Raw genomic sequence first — 23003 nt, 5'->3', positions numbered from 1 at the left:
AAGTCTTGTGGGGAGGCCTGAGTCATCGCCCGTCCCGCTGCCTGTGAGCCATAAGTGCTTAGGGCTGAGCTGCTCCAACCCGTCGTGGTTCTTCTGGAGTAGCTTGAGACTAAAAAATATTTACAAAATATGTGACAACCATTTAGGGAATGATGTTGGAAGCTGTTGGAATTCTGCAGCATTCAGTTTTCCCATGAGCGTCTTGTGGGGGTTTTTTATAGTCATAAACGTCGAATATAAGGAGATTTGAGGGGTTTCAGTGAACAAGGGTGATGTAGTAGGACTTACCATACAGTAGCACATAACTGTCTGTACAAAATCTTGCAGCAGTTCAATTCTTTTTTTTTAATCAAATGCTTTTCTAAAACAGAAAAATTGAATATGGGGTCAAGTGAGCAGACTTTTTAAAGTTTATGTTAATTTGTTGTCTAAAAATCTCTCCAGGATAAAAAACAAATTAAAAAATCTTCCTTAAACTATGGTTTAGAAAAGTTAACAGTGTGCAAATATTGCCACTGGGACTTCTCGTAGATCTAAACATCTGCTTTGTGCTTTTAAGGAACAGATACCCTCTTAAGGAGGCTCCAAGTCTGACGTGCACAAGCAGGGTCTGTGTGAGTCAATAGGAACAAGGCAGAAGAAAAAAACATCTGCTACTTATTTCCCTTAAAGATATGTTCATATTTGGATACTACGTGTGTATTTAATTCTGGTTTACTACTGCATTTTGTTAAACTTGAATGCTGAGGAACAGGTTGTGGGGATGAAAAACTACTTACCAGCAGCAGAAAGTTTAGCTTGCAGAGTCTGTGTTTAGAGACCGTGTGCCAAAACTTTTACCTTGAAGGAAGCGTTCTGGCTTCCTGTTGAATTACACCCGCGTGAGGTAATAACTTCCATTTTCGTGTGCGTGATTTTGCTTTGTGTTGGAAGATGTGTGGCATTTATCTCAACTATTAAAAACTAAGAAAAGTCAGCTTGCAAAATTGGAATGTAAATATCAGAGGAAGGAGACCACAGTATGTTGTTAGGAATATTTCTTTATGTCTACGCTATCTTTCAGCATTTTTTTTCCAGCGTGGAATGTTAATGCTACAGTAGCTGTGTTCTGGGGTATATCCCCAAGACTGTGGATCTTCTGGAAACTCGTAATTGGCTCCATGCCATGATTTGAAATACACTGCCTTTATACACATGGTTCCTTTTTCAAAACTTCCAGAAGTCTGGTTTGAACTCGACATGCTCTACGGCTGACCTAAACTCAAACGCTTACTTAGGTTGGTTGTCATCTTGCTCGTGTTCCCTCTGAGAAAGGCAGCAAAACATCGGGAAAAGCCGATGGCGTGACTCGCAAACGGCGCTTGTGCCAGTGTGTTGGCTTCTCACAATGCCTCAGCATTCAGGGCCAAATACTGCTGTCGTTTAATAGAATGATACTTCACTTATTTAATCAGAATTATTATGATTCATACTAGTGACATAAAATACAGGCCTGTGTTCAAAACGACATCTGTCTCTATTTACTGGAGCAATGTATGTAGTAATTTCTGATCTATTTGTGGAAACGCTGAACGGGATATCGTGTTCCCACAGGGCTAAAGCAGAGGGTTTGTTAACGTGAAAGCTTTTTTTAAAGATTATTCCTGGGTAATAAAATGAAAGCTCCGAGAAATTTAGACATAGTTCAGAATATAAAAGGCAGGGGAGAAAATGCCTCCTTAGACCAACCAACGTGTAGTTCCTGAGTGGAATTTCTTTACTGGCTGCGATGCGTCACTGCGGGGGCACAGTGTAAATACAGGTCGGTTATCGGAAGGTAAACCTCCTTTTAACGGAAAACTCCAGTTTGTAGTAGGAAAGCCTGCTTTTGGGAGCTGATCCCAACAACTTGCATAATATCGCCTTATATATTTTTTTGTATACATGCTGTGGTGCTTTTAATGAGAAAATAAATGTCAAACTCATTCCACCACAGCTGTTAAATATGGATTTTATCCAGAGGTTGTCTCAGTTAAAGAAAAGAAAAAAAAAAAAGTCCTTGGACTGGTGACTTGAGACTTATAACACTTTCCTTTTAGATGAGGATCCTGCAAATGAGGTTAAAGTCACTCTCTCTACAGCCCGGTGAGTGGCAAAGCAGAGCAGTGCCCTAGGAGGGATTAAGTCCCTCGCATGCCTTCTTAACCCAGTAGCAATTATCTGGGAAGCTTAGGCCACGCTTTGGAGAGCTGGGTAATACGGCTGAATTCCCTCAGGGGAAGAACTGAGTGACTGTCCCGCCCATCGCAGGTAAATGCTGTTTAGCCTCTATTTAAAAAAGGGGTCTGCAACTTCACTTTTTTTGCTGAGAAAATGAAAGAAAATGCTCTGCAGCTCTTTCTCCCTCGCAGGGGTTCCTGGAGGAAGGGCTTGGTTCCAGCTGTGGGCAGAGGTTCCGGGCTGGGGATGCCAAAGAAATGCTAAGGAAGCAACTGAAACCCAACTGTGGTGTAAGGCAGAGAGATGTTCTCTCAGCGCTTCCCTCCCAGGCAGTTTCCAGCTACGGTACTGCCTGGTGTGGTGTCCCATTCTGAGGTGTTTATAGGACTAATGGAAAGGCAGGTTTCGAGTGCATAGGGGTTTGATTTTTTTTAAATCAAAGTTTGGCTTTGGATCGGAGTAAAATTCAAAATTTTGAAAGTATAACTACAGCTGGAAAGTTTCCAGCTGCTGGTCAATGAAATTGTGCCCTAAGTATGGTGTCGCACCCTGGAAGGTTTTTGTAAGCAATTCTTTTCAACTTACAAACAAAATTCACAGTTGCTTTGCTTTTCAAGCTTTTATTTAACAGGTGCATTAGCAGCACGTGTTGAGAACTGAAGGCTGTGTTGAAATGCGAGTTTTTGCACTCTGGAAAAGCCTCTGCAGAAATGAGATAACTATCATAAAATGGAAGGGCGCTTTAACATCTATGTACAAATGATTAATAATTACTATGACGCAAGGAAAAACTAGGATAAGATATAAGGGCGCTACTGAAAATGTGCTTTTAAAATTATGCTGAGAACTGTTGGCAGATATTTAGTTTAAGAAAAAAAAAAAACCAAAAACCCCCCAAAAAGCAGAAAACCAAACACCATTGTCTTTAGTATCTGTGTAATTAAGAAGTTATAGGTAATGTAAAAATGTGGCCAGAGTTGCTGTGTCAGATGTTAAGTGACAAGGTAATAATGCAGTGAACTTTTCCACTAGTTTTTTATTGTTATCTGGGGGTTGAACTGAACTGAAGAGCAGTGTAGTTGCCAGGCTGTGCTTCATTATCTAGCAGTAATTTCGTTGTATTTGGTAGTAGCTTTTCATGTGCGCATGCGTATAAATGCGCGAAGGGGAAGGAAGATCCTTGTGTTGTATTGCTAGGGATAGTTCTTGCAATTATAACATAGTTATGGAAGGATTTTGAGGTGTCGGCTATCTGCAGAAAGCTGAATAATATGTCAGGAATTATTTATAGATTAAACGTTTTGTGGGGGAGGAGTTGATTCTAGGTTGGGACTTGGTTACTTGGACTGTACTATAGAGGTGTGTGTTTTTCTTTGAAGGGCCTCCTGCAAGAACCTACAGCTGTTAAACCTGTGGCGTTCATTGCTTTAGTCTGATGCATGCCGAGAAAAGGCGTGCTAGCAGACTAGTTGGCTGCTGCTGATAAAAAGGTGGAGAATGAGGCAGGACGCCTGAACCAACACTGGAAACTTCATGTCTTGTGCAACTGTGCTGACGTGCATTGTAAGCACTAATATCTCTCTTAATGTAACATAACACAGTTCTTAACTTGCCTATCTGGGTAGGCTGAGGGATGTAATATGGAAATCTGTGTAAGTGTAGTTCTCCAGAACAGCTGAGAGAATACCTTAATTCCACACCTGCAATACTCACATTGCAGTGATCCAGTGAAGGCTTCTGAATCTATTTCTGTGTGTTCAGAATACATCCATGTGTAAATTTGGATCACGCTTTTCACGCTGCATCAAGGCAGAACTAGCACGTATTCTCACACATTGTAGGCCTGCCTTCGGTCTCTCTCTTTAGCCCGTTTTCATCATTGGTTTCTGCTAATGTAGGGTTTCCGCTTTAGTTGTAACAGGTCCCCAAGAAATGAGAAGAGAAATTGTCTTAGGTCCTGTTTGCACAGTTGTAATCTGGAATTTTCAATAGATCCTATAGATTAAAGGGTTATGGGATTTACTACCTGGTTTGGGTTTTTTTTGCATTTGTAGTATAGTAGTCTGTTACAGATCTGACCATTAAGAATAATTTAAGAATAGACCAATATTTGATGTTACTTGTGTTAAAAGACTTCATTCTAGGCTACTGTTTCAAATCAGACTTTTTTTTTCCAGTGTACGTGGATCACTCATTTACACATAACAGTATAATATAAGCACCTCATTATTTCATCTTGTGGGTTTGTCTGGGTCTTTTGGTACAGTCAGAGCCATTCTCCACTGATTCTCAGTGAGGACCAGTAGAGGTAGCGAAGTTCCAAACGCTGTTTTTTAGGAAGTGAGAATTTCTTTGGGTGAAGTACAGTCTTATAACTGGAAATCCCAAGTGATCCCCTTGTCTTCCTTAGCAGGCTCCCAAGGGTAAAAGTGAAATTCGAGGCCTTTGGCAAGATAGCAAAACCCCAGCAAGCCATGTGGGTAGGGCTCATGATGCAGATGGCTGGCCTTTAATTTTCTGCACTAGCCCTAAATTAGAAAGGGCCCTGTGGTTTGTTATTCAAAGAGGTTTTCTTAACTATCAGGTAGGAAATCAGAGAGCCTATGTTTGCACAACTTAAAGTGTGCTAGAAATATACCATGCTAAGGAGTAATGACTAGCAGACGTGGTTTTGAGGCCATTGGCAAGTTGGATGCCTTTGTGTACTTCGGTCCTGTTAATCGACTGGTGCTTACATAAAAGCCTCTAAGTGATGGGAGCCATGGTCCATTGCCCTGCTCATTTTCTTGATTGATAGGAACTGTTTCTCTCTGGGGTCAGTGTATGACTTCCAGAGTCATTCCGTCGTCTTTAAAGTAATTTGGACAGAAAAATGTTAAGTCTTGCAAATTCGTACTTCAGGAAAAAAAATAATTTGATGGGATTTGTTTATAAAAAGTCTTTCTATAGTTTCATATATTTTTATGTTGTTTAATATGAGAAAATGAAATACTCGTCCTAGTGAATACAGTAGCAAAATTCTCAATGACACATTTCATTGGAAGCATAACCAAAATAGTATTGAACTAGGTAGAGCATGAGGACCAGAAGGAACAAAAAAATGCGTATGAACTTGGCCATCTGAAATTAAATGTCCAGGTAGCATGAAACTGAGGAATACTGCCAGAGGACAGTAAATTTGAGGTGTAGTTTTTTATATATTGCTTTTTACGTTCTTAATAAATGCACAAGTCATACATGTTCCTAGTTTATGCTAAACTTATCCCCACCCTTTTCACTGTTTCCTTATCGTTAGTTCCCTGTTCATGTGTCGCTTTTCTCTTACAGTATCTATAGAAGATCTCTCATACAAGGATGGGAATGTGCTGTGTGTCTGTAGAATGAATAGTACGTTGGGCCCTCCACTACTGTTGAAAACTTGTGTATTGCAGATGCCAAAAGATATCAGAGATTGTGTTGCTTCAGGGTTACATCAGTGATTTCAGTGGAAGTTGGAGAAATGCATTAATGAATCACAGAAGGATGCTATAAGATTTTAAATGTACCTCTGGGAACACTAGGAAAGCAAGTCTATACCTAACGCTTTTTGAAGTGCTTGTAATTCCCTCGGAAATACCACCATTCCCCTTTCTTCACCTTTCCTTGAAGGAGAGGTGAGTGCACCTGGCACTTTCGTATATGTGCCAGGCCATTGCCTGAGCTGTTTATCTGCCTCTGTGGTCAGATGGTGCTGATGAAATCCAGCTCTGCACATATAAATAGTCTGAGTGCAAACAAACACAGCCATAGCGCTTCATGAGCTGTCGGGACTTCTGCAGTCTGGCTGGTATTTTACCACTCTGCTCTTCTGAGGTTTATTTGCCATCCTATTCCCCTTACTAACATGCATCTCAGTGCTACACAATTTAAAAATACCTGACTTTATCCAGCTATCACTGGTCTGGGCTTTCTTTTTTTAATTGTATTTGAACCTATTAATCAGTTTACGTGTGTCATTCTGCAAAATGATGATACCTGAAAGGTGTAAGTGCTAACTTCAGTGCTCACAGGATGCTTTAAGACTTGTCTATGCTGGTACGTACAATACGGTAATGGTTATTGCCTTAACCGCGTTAAAATGCCATTCAAGTTACACCACTATGCTTGTGGTTTTTTGCTAAAAACAGATTTACACAACATTTTTTCTTCTTTTTTTTTTTTTTTAACCCAGTGCCTTTTAATCAAAAGGGAGGTTTTATGGTTCTTTAAAAGGAAGGCAGCTGAGGGTAAACCTCTGTTCTGATTTAAAATATCCTTTTACTATACTAAAGATTAGAACTGAGGACTTCATGTCTTTTCCAAATGGTAAATGAGATTTTCTTATTGTTGGGAACAGTTTTCTCTTGTGTATATTTATGCCTATATAAAATACTGGTGGGGTTTTTCTTTTCTGTGTGTTGATAAGTACCTGTTCTCTGGAATCACTTGTTTAATAGTAAAACACATGCTGAAAATTAATATGTCCATGAAGCAGACTATACTTGAATGCAGTCTTTTTTTTTTTTTAAAGGAATCAAAGTTATTTTAAAATTTTCCCAATAAATTTTCTTGGATTTACTGAAAATTTAATGTCTTCATTGTTAAGGAATAGTTCTAAATTTTTAGGAGCAGCTCTGAGTGTGCATAAACCACCACTTCAAGCATAATTTTGAGATGGAATCTTTGGTTCAGCAGTGCAGTTATTACTCTTCAGATGATGCCAGGTGAAGTAATAACGCTTATTTTACTTACTCAGGAGCCAGCATACTAGGTGGGTCCTCGGTTCCCCTAGGCAACTCAGTCATCCAGCTCTGGGAGGATATGGTCAATATACACATAAATTTAGTTAATAAGTCATTTTAAAGCAATGTTTTTCTTAGATATGGGAGGACTTACAATAGTCATTATGAAACTTTGTTGGAATGAGTGACCCTATTCTGGAGACATCTTTGTTCAGTATGCATTTTTGTTAGTGACTCAGTGCTGAATCAGACTCCTTATCAAAGATGGAAATCGGTCAGAGTAGATCCCACTGCAGCAGGAATCCCATGGTGATCTTTTGGGAGCAAAGGACACAGTACCGTAAATAGCGCATTGATTTAGTAATAAATAATTATGTTTTAAATTGAATTCTTTTTTCTGTCAGGCAGGTCAGGTTATTGAATAATGGCAGGGCTTTATTAAGATGGTAACTTCAAGACACCTAGGAATAAAATTTTCTTTCATTGCTTGGTAAGAATGAATATTAGGAAGCTTCTTTGTAGTGCAAAGTAGCTACCTCATAGCAACTGCGATGTAAGTTTGGGGTTTTTTAGGTTGTTGGGGTTTTGGTTGGTTTTTTTTTTTTTTCCCCTTTTTACCGGGACCATCAAAAATTTGCTCTAGGGATACGTATGTGTGTAAACTGATATGCCGAAGGCATCAGACATACGCAGGACAGTGTGACAGGTCTGAAAGTTGTTTTTACCTGCTTGGTTTTGTTGACTGAGAGGGATGCTGTTACTGTGTCTAAGAAAATCGTGGAAATAAATGGAAGCAGTATTTTGGAAACGATGCTGAAAGTAATAGCAGTACCAGTAGTAACACTGTCTTACTGCTGCTAAACAATAAACAGTTTGTCAGCACCTGCCTGAGAATCCTGGCTCTGACTTTGCCTGTGGAATAGCTCTGTCAGAAGTCTTAGGTGTGCGAGTGCAGATGATTTTCTAGTTTTAGAGGCAAAATGAAATTTTTGATCCCTAAAACTGTCTATTCAGCTGCCACTTGGCTTTAGAAGCACCTAATATGTTAACATTTTTACTGGTAGAAAGACATCTACCAAGAGCTCTACTTGGTGCAGATGAATCAGGGTGATAGAAGTTGAAAGAAAGGCAAACTTAAATGCCTTCTCTTGCTCTGTTTTCTGACGCAGAGTTGCTCTGAACTGTGCCAGACTGCAGCATCTACGCACCAGCTGCTCTGTGCCCAGCTGTACCTTGAGAGCAGCGTCATCGGCCGAGCTTTTTTTTTCTTCCCATCTGCCAGCAGACCCCAGCTTACCTAAGGGTGCTGAAGTGACGTAGATCATCATCTTCCAGGGAAATTGCTGGTTAGGTACTGTTAAAGATGCTAGAGCATCCCGGGCTGTGCCTGTGCTAGTAATTAAAAAAGCTGAGGATTTTTCATTGGCCTAGAGGGCAAGTAGCACAGTCCAGCCTTGTCCGTATGGCTGAACTCCCTTCTTTCCCAAGCAGGGCAGACTTCTCCAAAGACCAGAACTCATCCTGTGGTGTCCTCCAGAGTGTGTTTCTGCTTTGTCGGGGAGAGTGCTAGAAGACAAAAACCGTTCCACAAAGTGCACTAATAATTAATTAGAGTGAGCAGTCCTGTGGTTGCGTCCGTGTCCTGGACCTCTTATTTTCCTAGTTGAGGCACAGCTGTTGTGACCAGGACGTGTCCTGTGACGGGTTGCACTTCTCCCAGAGAATGTGCAGGTCATTTTTGGTGCAGAGGGATAGATCACTAGTCGTGTGGCGACATTGAGCCGTGCTACTTAGCTCGCCCCAGCTCTCAGAAAATAAGGGGCTACAGGAGACCTTGATTTACAACGGCATCCTTACTTTTTTGCGACAGCACTGAATACACTTATTTGTGTTTTATGAGGTTTTATAAATGAAATTAAACAGCACTTATCAAAATAAACAGAATTTGTTTTGAGCTGCTTGTTTTCTTGCAGGTGACTTCAATTTTTAATTTTATAAAGCCTGTATTACCGTTGTAGTCATCAAAGAGAATTTTCCACTTTCTGTCATACTGTCGTATAAAGGGTAGGTAGGTCATGCATGTGGTCTCCCATCCATTTATCTGATTTTAAATACGTGACAGCCAGTCGTACTTGAATAGCTTGCGTGCCAATTCCGTAAATTGCAGCTACAGTAGCATCTTTGAAAAACTGTGAGCGTGTTGGCGTCTAGAAGGCTAAGGGTTTTTTCTTTCATTATGGAATGAATAGGAAGGTTTTGAAGGACAGCTTTTTGATTCCTGAAATACTAATCATACTAAACCACTTCTTTTAACCGGTAGGTCCAGACATGGAATTAAATTCTTTTTATTATTATATCTCAATTTTGCCATGTAGAAAGTGATTCAGGCACTGTGAACAAAGTTAAACTATTGTAGAGTGACTAATCATTTAATTACACAAGAAGCCATTTTTCATGCTTGTTACAGAAATCATAAGATTGCACTAATAAAAGTACCTTTTTTGGTGGGGTAAACTACTTGTATTTTAAGAGGCGAAATCAGTCTTGATTATATTCTCCTGTCTTCAGTTCTGAATGTTGATTTCTGTGAGCTGTTTTGGATTACTGTTGATCGGATCATCTGGGTCTGTAATTGAAATAGAAATGGTCTGTAATTCTTAGGGGTGGCATACTGAAAGTTTACAAGTAGGTTGCCCTGCGGTAGGGTGTAGTTTGGGACAGCGTATGTTAATACTGCAAAATTATAGGCCACGTGAAGCTCACTTATTTCCAATAATGTGCAAACTCCCAAGACGCACGTGTTTAAGGAGTTACAAATAGCTGTGTGCAGAACTATAAGGCTGTTGGAGACAACGGTTACATTGGGAAGGAGGTGTTTCTTTCAGATGGGATATGTGCATGCCCATGATTTGAATAAATATTAAAATTGTATAGGTTTGAAACAATTTTAATGGGTTCTGATAGTCATAGTGTGGTTCTGGGATTAACTGTGAACAAAAAAATTTGCAAGGAGTGACTGCAATTTGTACAAACAAATTTTGTATTGAAAGGCCACTTATGTTTAGTAGGTGTCCTCATTCGTTCTTGGTGTGCAGGCATTTCTAGATCTCTTTACATACAGTAGAACGTGTAGTGTTGAAGAACAAGGCCGTTCCCTTAAATGTGATGGTTTTATCAGAATATTATTGTTTTACTCCATCTTTAGATACGAAGTTGTAATTTCTTGAAGAATTTTAAAGGCGTTTTCTTGTCTAGCAGAAACTATGATTGTCCCCCCTGCTGCTGATACGGGAAAGTGGTATCCTTGTTTGTGTTGCTGAATAAGGTGCCTGGACAAAAAGGTGAATGTCGATGTTTCAAGAGGAACCTGCTCCGTTGTTTCTGTCTAGGCCCGTCTCTCTTGTTTCCAGGGCTTGTTCTTTTGTTTGGGTATAGTGGCCGTATTGTAAAGGATAGAGGAGAATTATGAAATGAATTCATGTTAGAAGTGGATTTTACTTCTGGTTCTTACTGAAGTGTTTTTTTCCTTTTAAAGATGACATTGCGATTCTCACCAAGTTCAAGCCATCGCGGTCAGAAGGTATTGTACTAACCGGCGTTACACTTTCCTCCCTTTTGTGTGTGTTCTCTGTCCTTTTTTCTTTTTTTTCCTGCTGAGGGCCTCTTGGCTATCGGATTTAAATTTACATGAGTCACTGATATCACATATGAGCCAAGCTTTTTGCAGTGCTATTTAGAAGTAAATTTTTAGCTCTCTGTGGGCAGCTCTCTTGGGTAAGAGCTAATTGGGCATCTCCATTCCTGGTGCTTGTTGCAGTTCTGGGTTGCGGCTCCTTTATACCTTCCTACATGACTTGGATATGCATTTCTTACACTGCTTGGGAACCTGTATGTGTGTTTTTTGAGGACTGAACGTATTAAGTATGTTGTGCTTCTTAGTTAATGTTTTGCATTCTCTTTTTGCTTTCTTGCGTGCTGCACTAGGGTTATTCAGTTTTATTCCCCTGGATCAGAAATACCAAGACAATTTCCTTTCACAAGTTGCAGAAGTAATCAGCTGTGGTGCTCGGAGAGCATTTAACATGTACAACTCTAACCTCAGGAGCAAGCACGATTCAAACTTTCACAACTACAGAAAGGATAATCCAGAAAAAACAACCACCAAGGCAGCTGTTGTAGGCCGTGGAATCAGTTCGAGTCCTCTCAGCAGCATATGCAAATTGAACGTTACAGCTCCAGGGACCAGGTGCCAGGCGGCTCCTGCCGTGGAGGGTTGTGTGACCAAATGTTTGGGCTTTCAGCTCCTGGGCTCGCTACCTTTGGCCGAAGGGTAGGTAGGCAGAGGCCCTGCTTCCCAGGGCGGTAGGCAGAGCAGGCAGCAGAGCGTGAGGTGATGATCCCTTTCTTTCATCAGGTAGCGGGCTGCTGCCCTGGGCAGCTGCCACGTTTGCATACAGAGCCAGCCCTGTATGAAGGTAGACCCTCTGCTTAGGATTATTCTTGCAGAAACAGTTTCTCAAGTAAGTTAATCTGAATATTTTGATAGTTGTTTCTTGAGCCAAGACTTCTGTGTTCTTACTATAATATTCTCCCGCTATGTTCTATTTGTTTCTCGTACATGTTGAATGCTTGTGCTGTGTTGGGAGGTGAAGTGAATTCAGTTCTTGTGCTGAAGCTGTTCCTGTAAACCTTTTCTGTGTTTGGTGGTCTGTCTTACAGCGTAGCCCCTGTAGCATTTATGATATATTTTGGTAGGCAGAATGATCCCAAATTACTTACTTCCACGCTAATGTTTTAGACATGGCTTAACGCTGGTCTCCCAACTTGTATCAGCATATGCAAACATCTTTCTACAGGTGCATGAATAAAACTTAAATGTTCAAATTATATCAACCAATACAGATTTTGTAGGCATAGTTTGCTTTAGCAAAATAGCATGCGACAACTTTGAATGTCTTAGCATTCAGAAACTTGATTATATGTTATATACCGTTATATACTATTGCCCAGTTTCTCATCACATCATGTATGCGTACAGTTACAAATTACAGAGACCATTTTCTGTAAGTGAACTTAGAGACAGCTTGAGAGCCTTTTGTTCTCTCTAATTTTTTTCTTTTGTCTAAGTGGCTTATTATAGGTTTTAGAAAAACTGGTTTATGTCCTGCCTGGATGCAATTTTGACATCAAATATTTGCAGGTTACAAAAAAAAGTAGGTTGGTTTTATTGGTAGGACTGATCTAGCCATAGTTGTCTGACAGTGGTCCAGTCTAAGCTGTGCTAGTCAGTCTGTTCAGTCTAAGCTATACCCATCAATACTTCCTTGCTGTTTCATGAAGAAAGGAGTATGATGAATCCTTTTTTTGGAAGAAAGAGGCAACTTTATTAGATGCCTGCTCTAGATTGTGACGAGCTGTTTTCAAAACTGCTTATCCTTTTCCATTGGTGGTGGAGTTACTTAGATGTCTGATTTAGGAGACTGGTCTGTCTGTCTAATCAGCAGAGAGATGGTTGTTTAAAAAACCTTCTTGGTGCAGGAGCCTAGCTTACAGGCTCTGAATTGCTCTCCAGAGGGAATTGTTGACAGAGTAGGCTCAGAGCCACAAACCCAGCAAATCTCTCAGTATGGTTTAGGGGTCTGAAGATATTCAATGTGATTTTTTCCCTATAATGTTAACGTTTCAGTAACAGTGTCCTTGGTGGACTGACTATATTTGCGGGAAAGTCATGTTGGAGTTCAATACTGTTGCTAAAATGGAGGTGTTGGTTTGTGTTTTTTTTTTTTAAACAACAAGAAACTTGATAGTTTAAGTTGATATTACTATTCTTGATCCTGTCATCATATCTCCATTATGTGGGCATCTGTAATCTTGAGGTTATACACCATTAATCCCTTAGCAACAAAAAAAATGTTCAATTTCTAGCAAGCAACCCCAGAGATAATTGAACTTTCATAACTGAGGCAGCAAAGCTCCAGGTGTGAGACTCTCATAGACAATCACCTATCAGACATTTGAGACAAGAAAGAGTTTTATCTCATCAAATACGTGATGCTGACAGATTTTTGTTTATCACATTTAAAAATGTGTTTCTGTGACTGCAAGGTTACAACCAGGTAGTACAGACTGAGTGTATTGTGTCTTGCAGTGTTTTCCCTTCAAAGAACCATTCTTGAAGATTTTATGTAGCGGAGTATTATTTTCCAGCTTTTGCTTTTGTTTGTTCATAGTTCCATGCCTTCAAGGTTCACTTCATTTTCAGATACAATCATATTTTAAAATAAGGAATGTATTTATGTGAATCTTTCTTTCAATGTTCCTTAGGGGAAGAATGCAATGGACCTTTATGTGAAACTGTTTCAACTGCAGGATCAGAAGTCCCAAGCAGCTCGGAGGTAAGGTCTAGTACAGATGGTGTTAACATACTACTGGTAGGAAGAAAGAGGAACAACTGCTGTGAGAGAGAGAATTAGTTTTAAAACTAATATTTCTTTTAGATTGTCTTATACCTACTTTTTTATCCACGTGGACATTTTCTTCCTCTAGTGTTCTGAAGGAGCAAAACAATGAAAGTAACACTGATATATAAGGGACTTAAAGGGTTAGCGCTACAACACAGTAGTAGTAGAAAACAGTATAGGCTTAACAGTGTTTCCAGTATCAGTCTTGAAATGGGACTCACATGATCATTTAATGTTTTGGCAATTGGAAAAACATAATGCTTCTGCACAAACCCAACACTTTGTTTTATGCTGTGTATTATGTTGCTGGCTTGATAAGGAAATCAAGGCACTTTTGCGTTCCTCTGCTCTAGGAACTTTTTGACAGTGCAGCAAGATTTATGAAAGAGCAAATGAAGATTTGAGTTATAAGAATACCTCTTCCTTGCAACGTGTGCAATCCAAATAGCATCATCAACTATTCATTTTTTCACAGTACCTCATTGCTTAATTTGTACAGTACACAATAGCTTAAATAGACAGCGGTGTATGGTTACTATTCAGTTAAGGAACAGGTTAAAAAAGCATATTGAAAATAGGCATTCTTGAAATTGGTATTATATTTTAATTTCTATTGTCTGATTTCTTTATTATGGTTATTATATGCTTAGAGGAAGATAGGAAGAGTTTTAGATAGGAAAAAGTAGTCTCATACTCGCCATGAAAACTCATCAGAAATGATATCTATTGAATTGAGTGTTGGAAAACTGTAGTTGTTCTGCTGAACACTTTAAGAGTAAAACATGTCCTCACCTACCTCTAAGAGGCAAGTTTGGAGATGGTCCTGTGAAGACAGAACTCGGAAGTGCTTCCTAGGTTACACAGCTCTTTATCTTGGTAGCACATGCAACCATATCATCTAAATGTTTTCATAAATCTGCCAGTTCCATCTTAAAAATTGTTAGTGTGTTCACCCTGCTACTTTCTCAATCTATTGTAGGAGTTGTAGTAATCTTTTTCTCTGGGAAAATTTTCAGTGAACAGCCATATCAAATATTTCACTGAACGCGGGGCAGATACGATCTCAAATTATAGCATATGAATCATCATACCATGATAAGCATTGGAGTCTGAAGCTGATTCTGACTTCCTTTTGAGTGTCTCTGAGTAGATGGAGATGACCTATTTCACCAAAGCCTGAAAGAATTCACTGGATGACTTAGGACGTAGGAAAAGGCAGGAAACATGGGAGAAAGGGTGCAATGCATGTGTCATATGTAGAGACGTGGGATTTGAACCTTGTTTGAAGGGTGAAAGATTCATGATGGGGTGGGAAAGGAGGCTTTGATCTTCAGGACTTTCTTGTCTGGGAGGTCGTCTCCTTATGAAAAATATATCTGGTTACCCTCTCAAAAACCTCTCGTTGGTAACTTCATGCTGCCTTTTCTCTTGTTTTCTACTTATGCAGGTTCCTTAATTAATTATTTTTCTTCATAATTTGTTCTTAAATATCACAAAGTATTGTCATATTAGCAATATTAGTCAGTAGTTGACTTGATGACTCAGGTTTTTTGTTTTGTTATTTTCCTCTCTCCCTCTAAGAAGAGATGGCTTATTTGGCTTTAGATAGTTTGTTTCTCCAGATCAGCTGGTTATCTGATGTTTGCTTACATTTAAGTTAGTACTTTTCTGTGCATTGTGTTATCCTACCCCATGTCCCCTAATACAGTCTCATTTATTTGATTTTTGCTTTCTATAAATTAACCAGACATAGTTACAGAGTTACTCTTAATCTTCTTGCCCAGTTTCACACTCTTATCAGCCGTGACAGGCTTAGTTCTTGATGATTAATGTCCTAGATATTCAGGTTAAGTCTATCCTTAAAGGTTTTCCGTGAATTCATGCCAACAGTAAGATAGCCCTGATTTTTTTTTTTTCATATAATGCTAATCCTTTATCATCATGTATTGTCACAACTTGAGTTTTCTTCTCTAGAAACTGTAAGAATTTATTTTCCCTCAGTTCTTCGCTAGGCTGCCTTTTGTCATCCTTGATGCATTCCCATAGGAACTGAGCAGGGTCATCTATCCTGGCATGAAAGACAAGCCATGGTTTCTCCTCTTTTCACCAAGACCCTTCTGAGCTCAGGTCAACATGCTTCGTTCTTGTTTTGACAGATACTACATTTCTTTATTTTATAACTTTAGTCTGGTGATAGGTTGGTAACTTTCTTGTTACTTAATCATGTACTTAACTTTGTTCCTGCAATTGGAAAATACGAATGCTTGGAAGTCTTAAAACAATTTAAGTCAGGTAATTTTACAATAGAAATGGAATTAATTCATAAAAAGACCATTGGGAAAGAGTTAAATGCATTTGCATTCGGGTCACAACTTCATTGTGCTTGGGCTGTCTTTTCTTTTGAAAGAGAAGAAACTTAACATACAATAACAGTATGCTTCTGCTCAGCAGTAGGGAGAAAAAGCCTTATTGTTGATTTAGCAACAAAAGAGGGGAAAAAAAGAAATCTAGATTCAAATATGGAGAACAGAAAGCATTACCTGTCCATAATTCAGTGACTTTTTTTTCTTTTGTAATCCATAAAGGAATACGTGATTTGTACTTAAGGAATGATGCAAGTAAAACAAAAATGAAGGTGAAAAACAGTCTGTAGTGAAGCCTGCCAGCATATATACAGAAGTCAGATGAAGTCCAGGACTCAAAGCAATTGAGTCTCCAATCAATGGTGCATTTGGTCCTTCCTTATGATTTCACATTTGTGCTCTAATCCACTGCTTCTTCCCTACTTTTACCCTTTTTTTAAAATTTTATCTGCTTCTTGTTGAATCTCCTTATTTTTTTTCTTTTTAATGTCCCACAAAGACAAAATAAACAGGATGGCTTGGCGTTCAAGAGCTTTTCATATTGCAAGCCTTCTAGCATGCATCATTTCTAGATGCTTTGTCATGCAGGGAGGCAAGGAGATGTTTTCAGCAAAGCAGACTGGAGAGGAAATTAAAAAAGGGATATGATAGGGATATATTCAAATAGGTGCTGCAGTGGGGACTGCTTCAAATTATGTCATTGTTAAATCAGTAATTCAGACAGATGCTTCTGTTAGGGATAGGCAGCTGTCCTAATTGAGTCTCTATTTAGAATCTACCTGAATCGGTCTTTATGGAGTTCCTGTTCCAAGAAATACATAAATGCCTCTGAGAGTCCTTTCAAGCAAATTGGGAAATGAATGAAATAAAAACTGAGAACTTTTTTTTCCTCTGTGCTTTATGTTTATGCAGAGAGCGAGCTAGAAAAATATATAATGGCACAGTTCTGTTTTGATAGCATGGTACATCTCTGTTCAGTGATTATCACTAGTTGTTCAAGTTGCAAAGTAAATGAGGATGAGACCCACTGACAAAACAGAGTTCCTACTCTTAGAGGGAGGAAGGTCAGTTAAATAATTCAAGTTTGGAAGAAAGGTTAAAAAATTGAATTTATATTAAATTTCCTGATAGTAAAGTTTTAGGCCATTCAAGTGGGATAATTGTAAAATTAGTACAGATCTTACGGAGATTGAATCACTAACTAGTTTGTCATTTATCGACATCTGTAAGAGATGTATACTGAGGACTAGTTGTCTGTCTCTGCTGTTCCAATTAAGTGGTACAAAGTCACTTAAAATGTTTGTTTTGTATGTATGTGGACCCTGAGTTTCTCACCCTCATAAAAGGCAGGTGGTTGCACTAGTCTCTGAGTAAAGCTGCAGGATTGTGCCCTATTCTAGCTGTGAGAAGGTAGGAATTAATTTTGCACAGTTATGTACGAAATTTTCACCTTTCCTGTTAATTTCACACCAGTGAAATGCTCACTAAAAATTTCTGCTAATCAGAATTTTCCATATGGTAATCTGATTGTGAGAAAATCTGAGAACAAGCAGTCTTTATTTAAACCAGGTTAGCAAAAGTAAATTGGCAGAGCTCCATCAAATGAATTAAAGCAATGCATTTTACCAAAATTAGGGGTATGACACACAGATTTTTTTTTTTGAGAGCAGCAGGTTCTGCAGGTGTTGCAAATGAATTGATTTTTTTTCCTGAAGAACCATCATCATGTACATTACTTCTCATGCTTGTTCATTTTTCAGTTCAGACCAGTGGGTTTTCAAGTAGAGAAGCATAAAATACCATTATTAGTATTGTGAAGACAGACCAAATCAGTTTCAGAATCTAGAAGGAAATACAAAAAAGCTTCTTTCGAGTGTAACTCCAAAACACAATCTGAGGAGTATTTTGGGGAGAGAGAGAATGCATTAAAGACTTACGAGAGTGGATTCCAAAGTATGAAGGACCAGCCCAACACTGCTGCCACCACTGCCAACCTTCTTTATTCTTGGTCTTCATCTCAACAGAGTTGGACTATTTGAGTGTTTCTGAAAGCATTGGTTGGTTCTTGTTTTGGGGGTCATGCGTTATCAAGATTGGAGCCCCTTTGTGCTGTACGTAGACTTTGGCATATAATGAAAAAGTGGTGTCTCTGTACAAGAATTCTTACCTTTTCCTGCACATTTAAAGTATATGTTGACTATCACCAGTTTTACAATACTTCACCCCCATGACTTGAGCTAATTAATTTCAGGCGGTTGTGTTGAGAGCAGGGTAAGTTCCCTAGTTTAACAGGAAAGCATTTCACAAAACGTATGGGAATGTACAAAGGGGTTTTGGCAGCTGGACGCTGCCAGCTGTGTGTCTTCATCCCACAGTTCAGTGTTTCACTACATGTATTAAAGTTTTATCTTGGCGTGAAGCAGTGTGGGCAGCATACGAGGGCCAGTGGGTGGCTAAAACCCGTATTTACATCTAATCGTGGAGGAGGTGGGAAGCTGTGGGTGGGAGGAGTATGGGATGGAGAGGTGGAAGAAAAGCAGATGGAAGGGCGCCAGCTTGGACGGGGAGGGCAGGTGTGCAATGGAGAGAGGTCAGGAGCCGTAGGGCAGCAATGAAGAGCAAGGCTGCACTCTTACTGATGTCAAATTTGTACAGTACTTTACATGGCAGATATTTTCAGTATATAAATGGAGAAAGCTTTCTGCTTAAGTGTCTCAGCCCTTGTTTCTCTACAAATGGTGCAGGTTTTTCCAGTAGCATCGGTGATGTAGTAGCATCATCAGTAGCATCATTATTTAGACTTCTAAACCCAGTTCAGACTATCTTAGGGTAAGAGCACAGTGCAGCTATTTATATTTGCACTGTTTCTTATGGGGATTCCTTGCCAAAAACCAGATGGATCTTTCTGTGTTTATTTGACTGAATAAAAGGACATTTTTATCTTATTTAGATAAGCAAATACTCAGATAATACAAATACTCAAATACATCATTAAGAAAGAATGTAAAGATGTGGCTATGTATTACTTGCAATGTAAACAGGAATAAAAATAGCGTGTTTGTTTCACAAAATTATAGGAATGGACCTGTGTGGTTTCTCTCAAGTAAAATTGTAATAAAAGTGAAAAATACTCATTTCTAATTTCAAAAATCACAGACTGCTTAATGAAAATTGGATTTTGGGAACTACACTTTTTGAAATATTACAACTCTAAACAAATAAAAGATGATACAATAATGAGATGAAGTCAGTATTCTGCTTCTGTTGAAAGTTAATTTAATTCCATAGAGAACTGCCACATTTTCATAATGCACCCGCACTGTTTGGTTGCACTGTTTAAACCTGTCTGTGATTTGTTTTCAGAAGCAAAACAAAAAAGCAGTGTGAGAAATTGTTGACTAACAGAATTAGATATTGCAAAAGAGCTTAGATATTGCAAACCATTATTCATTCCAATAGTGAAGCCTGATCTCACAATCCCTTGCTCGTGCAGTCACACAGTTGTGGGCCAGTACCCCCGATGGCTTGTGGACATGTCGTAGGATAGCTGTGCTCTGCAGAGTCCTCTGCCGTTGGTATTCCTGTCACCCCTGTGTGGAGTCTGGCCAGAGGACGTCGCAGCACCCTCCGGGCCCACATACAGGAAAATAATGAGCAGCCAGACCTTGTACAATGAAAATCAGGGTAGGGCCTCACCAGGCGTGGATCAGAACTGGAAACTGGGAAGCCCTCACTAGTCTCATTAGGCATAACAACTACAATTACCGATACCAATTTGCCTTGCCTACGCTATGAGATTAATAATTTGTCTCCTCGCGTTTGTTTTCCTTCAGTTCACGTGGTGTAAATTCAGTTTGTATTGAAAAAATAGCTAAGTAAAGGGTGTCACGTTTGTTCTGAATGCAAGTGCAGCCATCTATGCTATGTACGTTTTCTCTTTGATACTAAAATAGCAAAAAGTACTGTTAAAAGTTGTTCTTTATCAGCTCGTAAATGGAAATCTGTGCCAAGTTGTTTAGACTTTATTTTTTATAATGGAAATGCTGAGGAATACTGTATAGCTTTTAATAAAAAGTTATTCTTATTAATACTTAAAAATCAATATGGGCCATGTAAAAGTCAGTGGCGTAGGCTAGAGACCCAGCTCATCTGAGGAAGCAGAGGTTTGTTTAAGCTTTGACTATCTAGACTGAAAATCCAGCTATCACTCAGAATAGCTTTTCAGCGACCTAAACCAGAAGCTACACTGTTTCTTCTGAAATAGCCTTTTATTTTAAAGCATCCTTTGCCTCATCGCTAACAACATTATGTTTTTCCTGTGATGCCACTGGCAGGGCCTAAACAGCACTGAGACTACTTTACTCATCCCTGAACATCAAGTGGTAAGCAGTAAGCAATATTCATGCTTCCTTGCATGAATTTGTGTGGCGTCTTCTATTACTGTATGCCAAAAAGTCCCTCACCAGACAATTTTCCAGTTTCAAGGAGGCCATCCTTCCAAAAAGAACTGTTTTTCTAGCCTCTAAAAATGAATGTGGCTTTTGAGTTTATTCCTAGTGATGGCTTAAATGATAAATTCAAGCAAATCGAAAGGATAATAGACAAAATTGAAAAGTTAAGTAATTGGTGGAGTAAACTGGAAAGTTTGCTTTTTTATCATTGTTTTGGTTTGATGGGATATAGGATATATTCTGACTATGGTGGTGTTAACAAATGTGGGATTCCTTTTTATCATAATAATGTGGAGGGCTCTCTGAGTCAGCATGATACTTTAAAATGTTTTAAAGAGCGAGAAACAAACACTGACACCGTTTGAAATGTGTTGCCTTTTTTTTCTTATTGGAGTAAGTAATAAGGAAAGGCTCAAAATATCCTCTCACTGAAATTCACAGAAAAGATAATTGTATTAATTGTCAAATATATCAGAAAACTTAAAATAACCATTGTTCTATGGAGAAAAAAATTACAAAAACTCATTTAAGATAACTGAAGAAGTACATGCTGAGGTATATTAAACTGTCTGCTTGCTTACATTGGGCTCTGGTGTCTTACATTAACACTTACGCTCTCTTAGCATATTTTTTATTTTTCTTTGTTCCATTCTTGTTTAATGTGTTCTTTTATCCAGAGAGGCTTTTTCTGCACATCTAAATTTTAATGCAAACATCTTGGTGTCTTAAACTGCTTTGAAATGCATGTTTTCAAGCTTTCAGACTTTAACGGGGTTCAAAATTGAAACGCAAGTATGATAAAGGTGCAAAAAGTAGCTTGCAAGTTTTAGCTACGAGAAATACGTGGGGTTTTGTGTTTCTTTGAATGGGAAAGGTTATAGTTTTGTATGCAGCTTTGCAGCCTGCATGAAGCATAACTGGAAATTGGAATGTGTGGTGTTAAGAGTGTTAATACACTTCTTTGAAGTGGGTAAGCACTTCAGTTGTGTGGATTCCTCCAAGGAAGAATATTGAAGAGAACTTCATGCAAAGGGGATCTCTGGTATAACGGGAACTCAGTTTACTGTGCGTAAACCAGGAATTTGCCTTCTTGATTTTCAGTAGAGTGCCTGTATATTTTCATCTGTTGTGGAAATGCATTTCCAGGAGCTTTTTGCTTTTGGAAATATCATCAAAGGGTTATATTTAGCACAGCAGCACTTGAATCAGCATGTTTCTCCTATAGCTGTAAGCGTGTTTAATTCTGTGAAAAGGGGGGGTATATAAATATTCTGTGTGAACTGAGGATCTAAGTGAGGGTGATAATTTTGTTTTTAAGCCATTGAATGTTTCCTACCCTTGCAATTATGGAGGCTTTTCTTGTTTTTTGATTCACCTTTCAAACCCGTATGTTTTTGTCCATTTCTGTATTCTGAAAATTTTTCTGCAGTGGATTGTTAATTCATAAATTAACTAATTGCTTTGTAATATAGTTATTTTGGTTTGTTACATTGTGATAAAAACTAATTTGCCTGTACGATTATCAAAGGTATGCAGTAAGTAAAATAAATATTTGGTTTGTAGACTGTATCTTGTAACTAAGCAAAATGTTGCAAATCAATTTTATCTTGTAATTTCAGGCAGTTTTCTTGTCTGGTAATGTAGGACTATGATAATACAACTCCTAGATGTGCTGATGGGGATCACGTTATTGACGTAACTTCTCGGCATACCCATTAGTCATAGCCAGAGATTCTTCACTGTGCTATAACTCTAATGAGGCTATGTATTGGGTTCCTCCATCTCAGACTAGTGTTGGTTACTTACTGCGTTGCTACTGAAATTGCTGCTCTAAACCATCTTCCCACTCTGAGATACAAAAAGCAGAAGGTGAAGGACGCTGAGCTCTGAACCTGCAGTCCCAGCTCTGCGAGGCTGGATACTTGTGAAACCTTGAACTCGGGGGAATTGAATTTGGGAAGTGCATTTCTGAATGTGGGCCCCTAAGAAACTTGCAGTTTTCTGACTGAATCTGAAAAGTATTGCTCTAAGCCAAGTTCCTCCGTCTTTGAAGTACGGACATGGAGAGGACTGGCATATTTAGTAGCAAGGTGCATTTGGAGGAAGCTCCGTCGCCTACAAGGAGAGAGCTGTGCTAAGCGGCCTGGAAGGACATAAATTTCCTGTTAGGTGGATGACCAGAAATAGAAATCCCTCTGAGTCCTGTGAAAATATACAGGAATAAATCATTCAGGTGTAAGCTGCAAAATATATTTGCTTTTCAGGTACTGTGATATTGCTAGACCACTGAGGGCTAGCTGATTGTACTGACCAAGGTCAGCTGTCTGGGTGCTTTGGTGGGTGAGCAGGGCCACGGAAATGTTTACCGCAGTCTCTTCGGCTTCAATCCAAAGTCGTTTCTCTGAAGCACTTTCTGTTACGGTGTTCAGCGGTTGATGCCACATCCAGCAGCTCGCTTCCCCTCTCCTGTGCGCGGTGGCTGCCTTGTTTGCTTTGGCCCTGGAGAAGCGTATCTGAGCCACCTGTGGGAGCAAGGTGGCCAAGGCCTGCTTGTCTAGTATTGAGCAGTGTGGGAGAGATTTAGAATCATAGAATCATAGAATCATTGAGGTTGGAAAAGACCTCTAAGATCATCGAGTCCAACCGTCGACCCAACACCACCACCCACTAAACCATGTCCCTAAGTGCCTCATCTACTCGTCTTTTAAATACCTCCAGGGATGGGGACTCCACCACTTCCCTGGGCAGCCTGTTCCAATGTTTCACCAC

General features: G+C 39.2%; 1 protein-coding gene across 1 annotated transcript in view; it reads left to right on the top strand.

The window, feature by feature from the left end:
• The first annotated feature begins 1531 nt into the window (after positions 1–1531).
• ANO5 (anoctamin 5) overlaps positions 1532–23003 on the top strand; it is a 58014-nt gene continuing 36542 nt past the window's right edge. The window contains exons 1-4 of the mRNA XM_009278773.2: positions 1532–1607; positions 10495–10539; positions 13284–13354; positions 20118–20165. Of these exons, the coding sequence (XP_009277048.1) occupies positions 1532–1607; positions 10495–10539; positions 13284–13354; positions 20118–20165 (240 nt within the window). The remainder of the gene's footprint in view (positions 1608–10494; positions 10540–13283; positions 13355–20117; positions 20166–23003) is intronic.

The sequence above is a fragment of the Aptenodytes forsteri genome, unplaced genomic scaffold (genome assembly GCF_000699145.1).
Source record: "Aptenodytes forsteri isolate BGI_AS27 unplaced genomic scaffold, ASM69914v1 Scaffold418, whole genome shotgun sequence".
Classification (NCBI taxonomy): domain Eukaryota; kingdom Metazoa; phylum Chordata; class Aves; order Sphenisciformes; family Spheniscidae; genus Aptenodytes; species Aptenodytes forsteri.
This window is presented reverse-complemented; position numbering and strand designations above follow the sequence as displayed.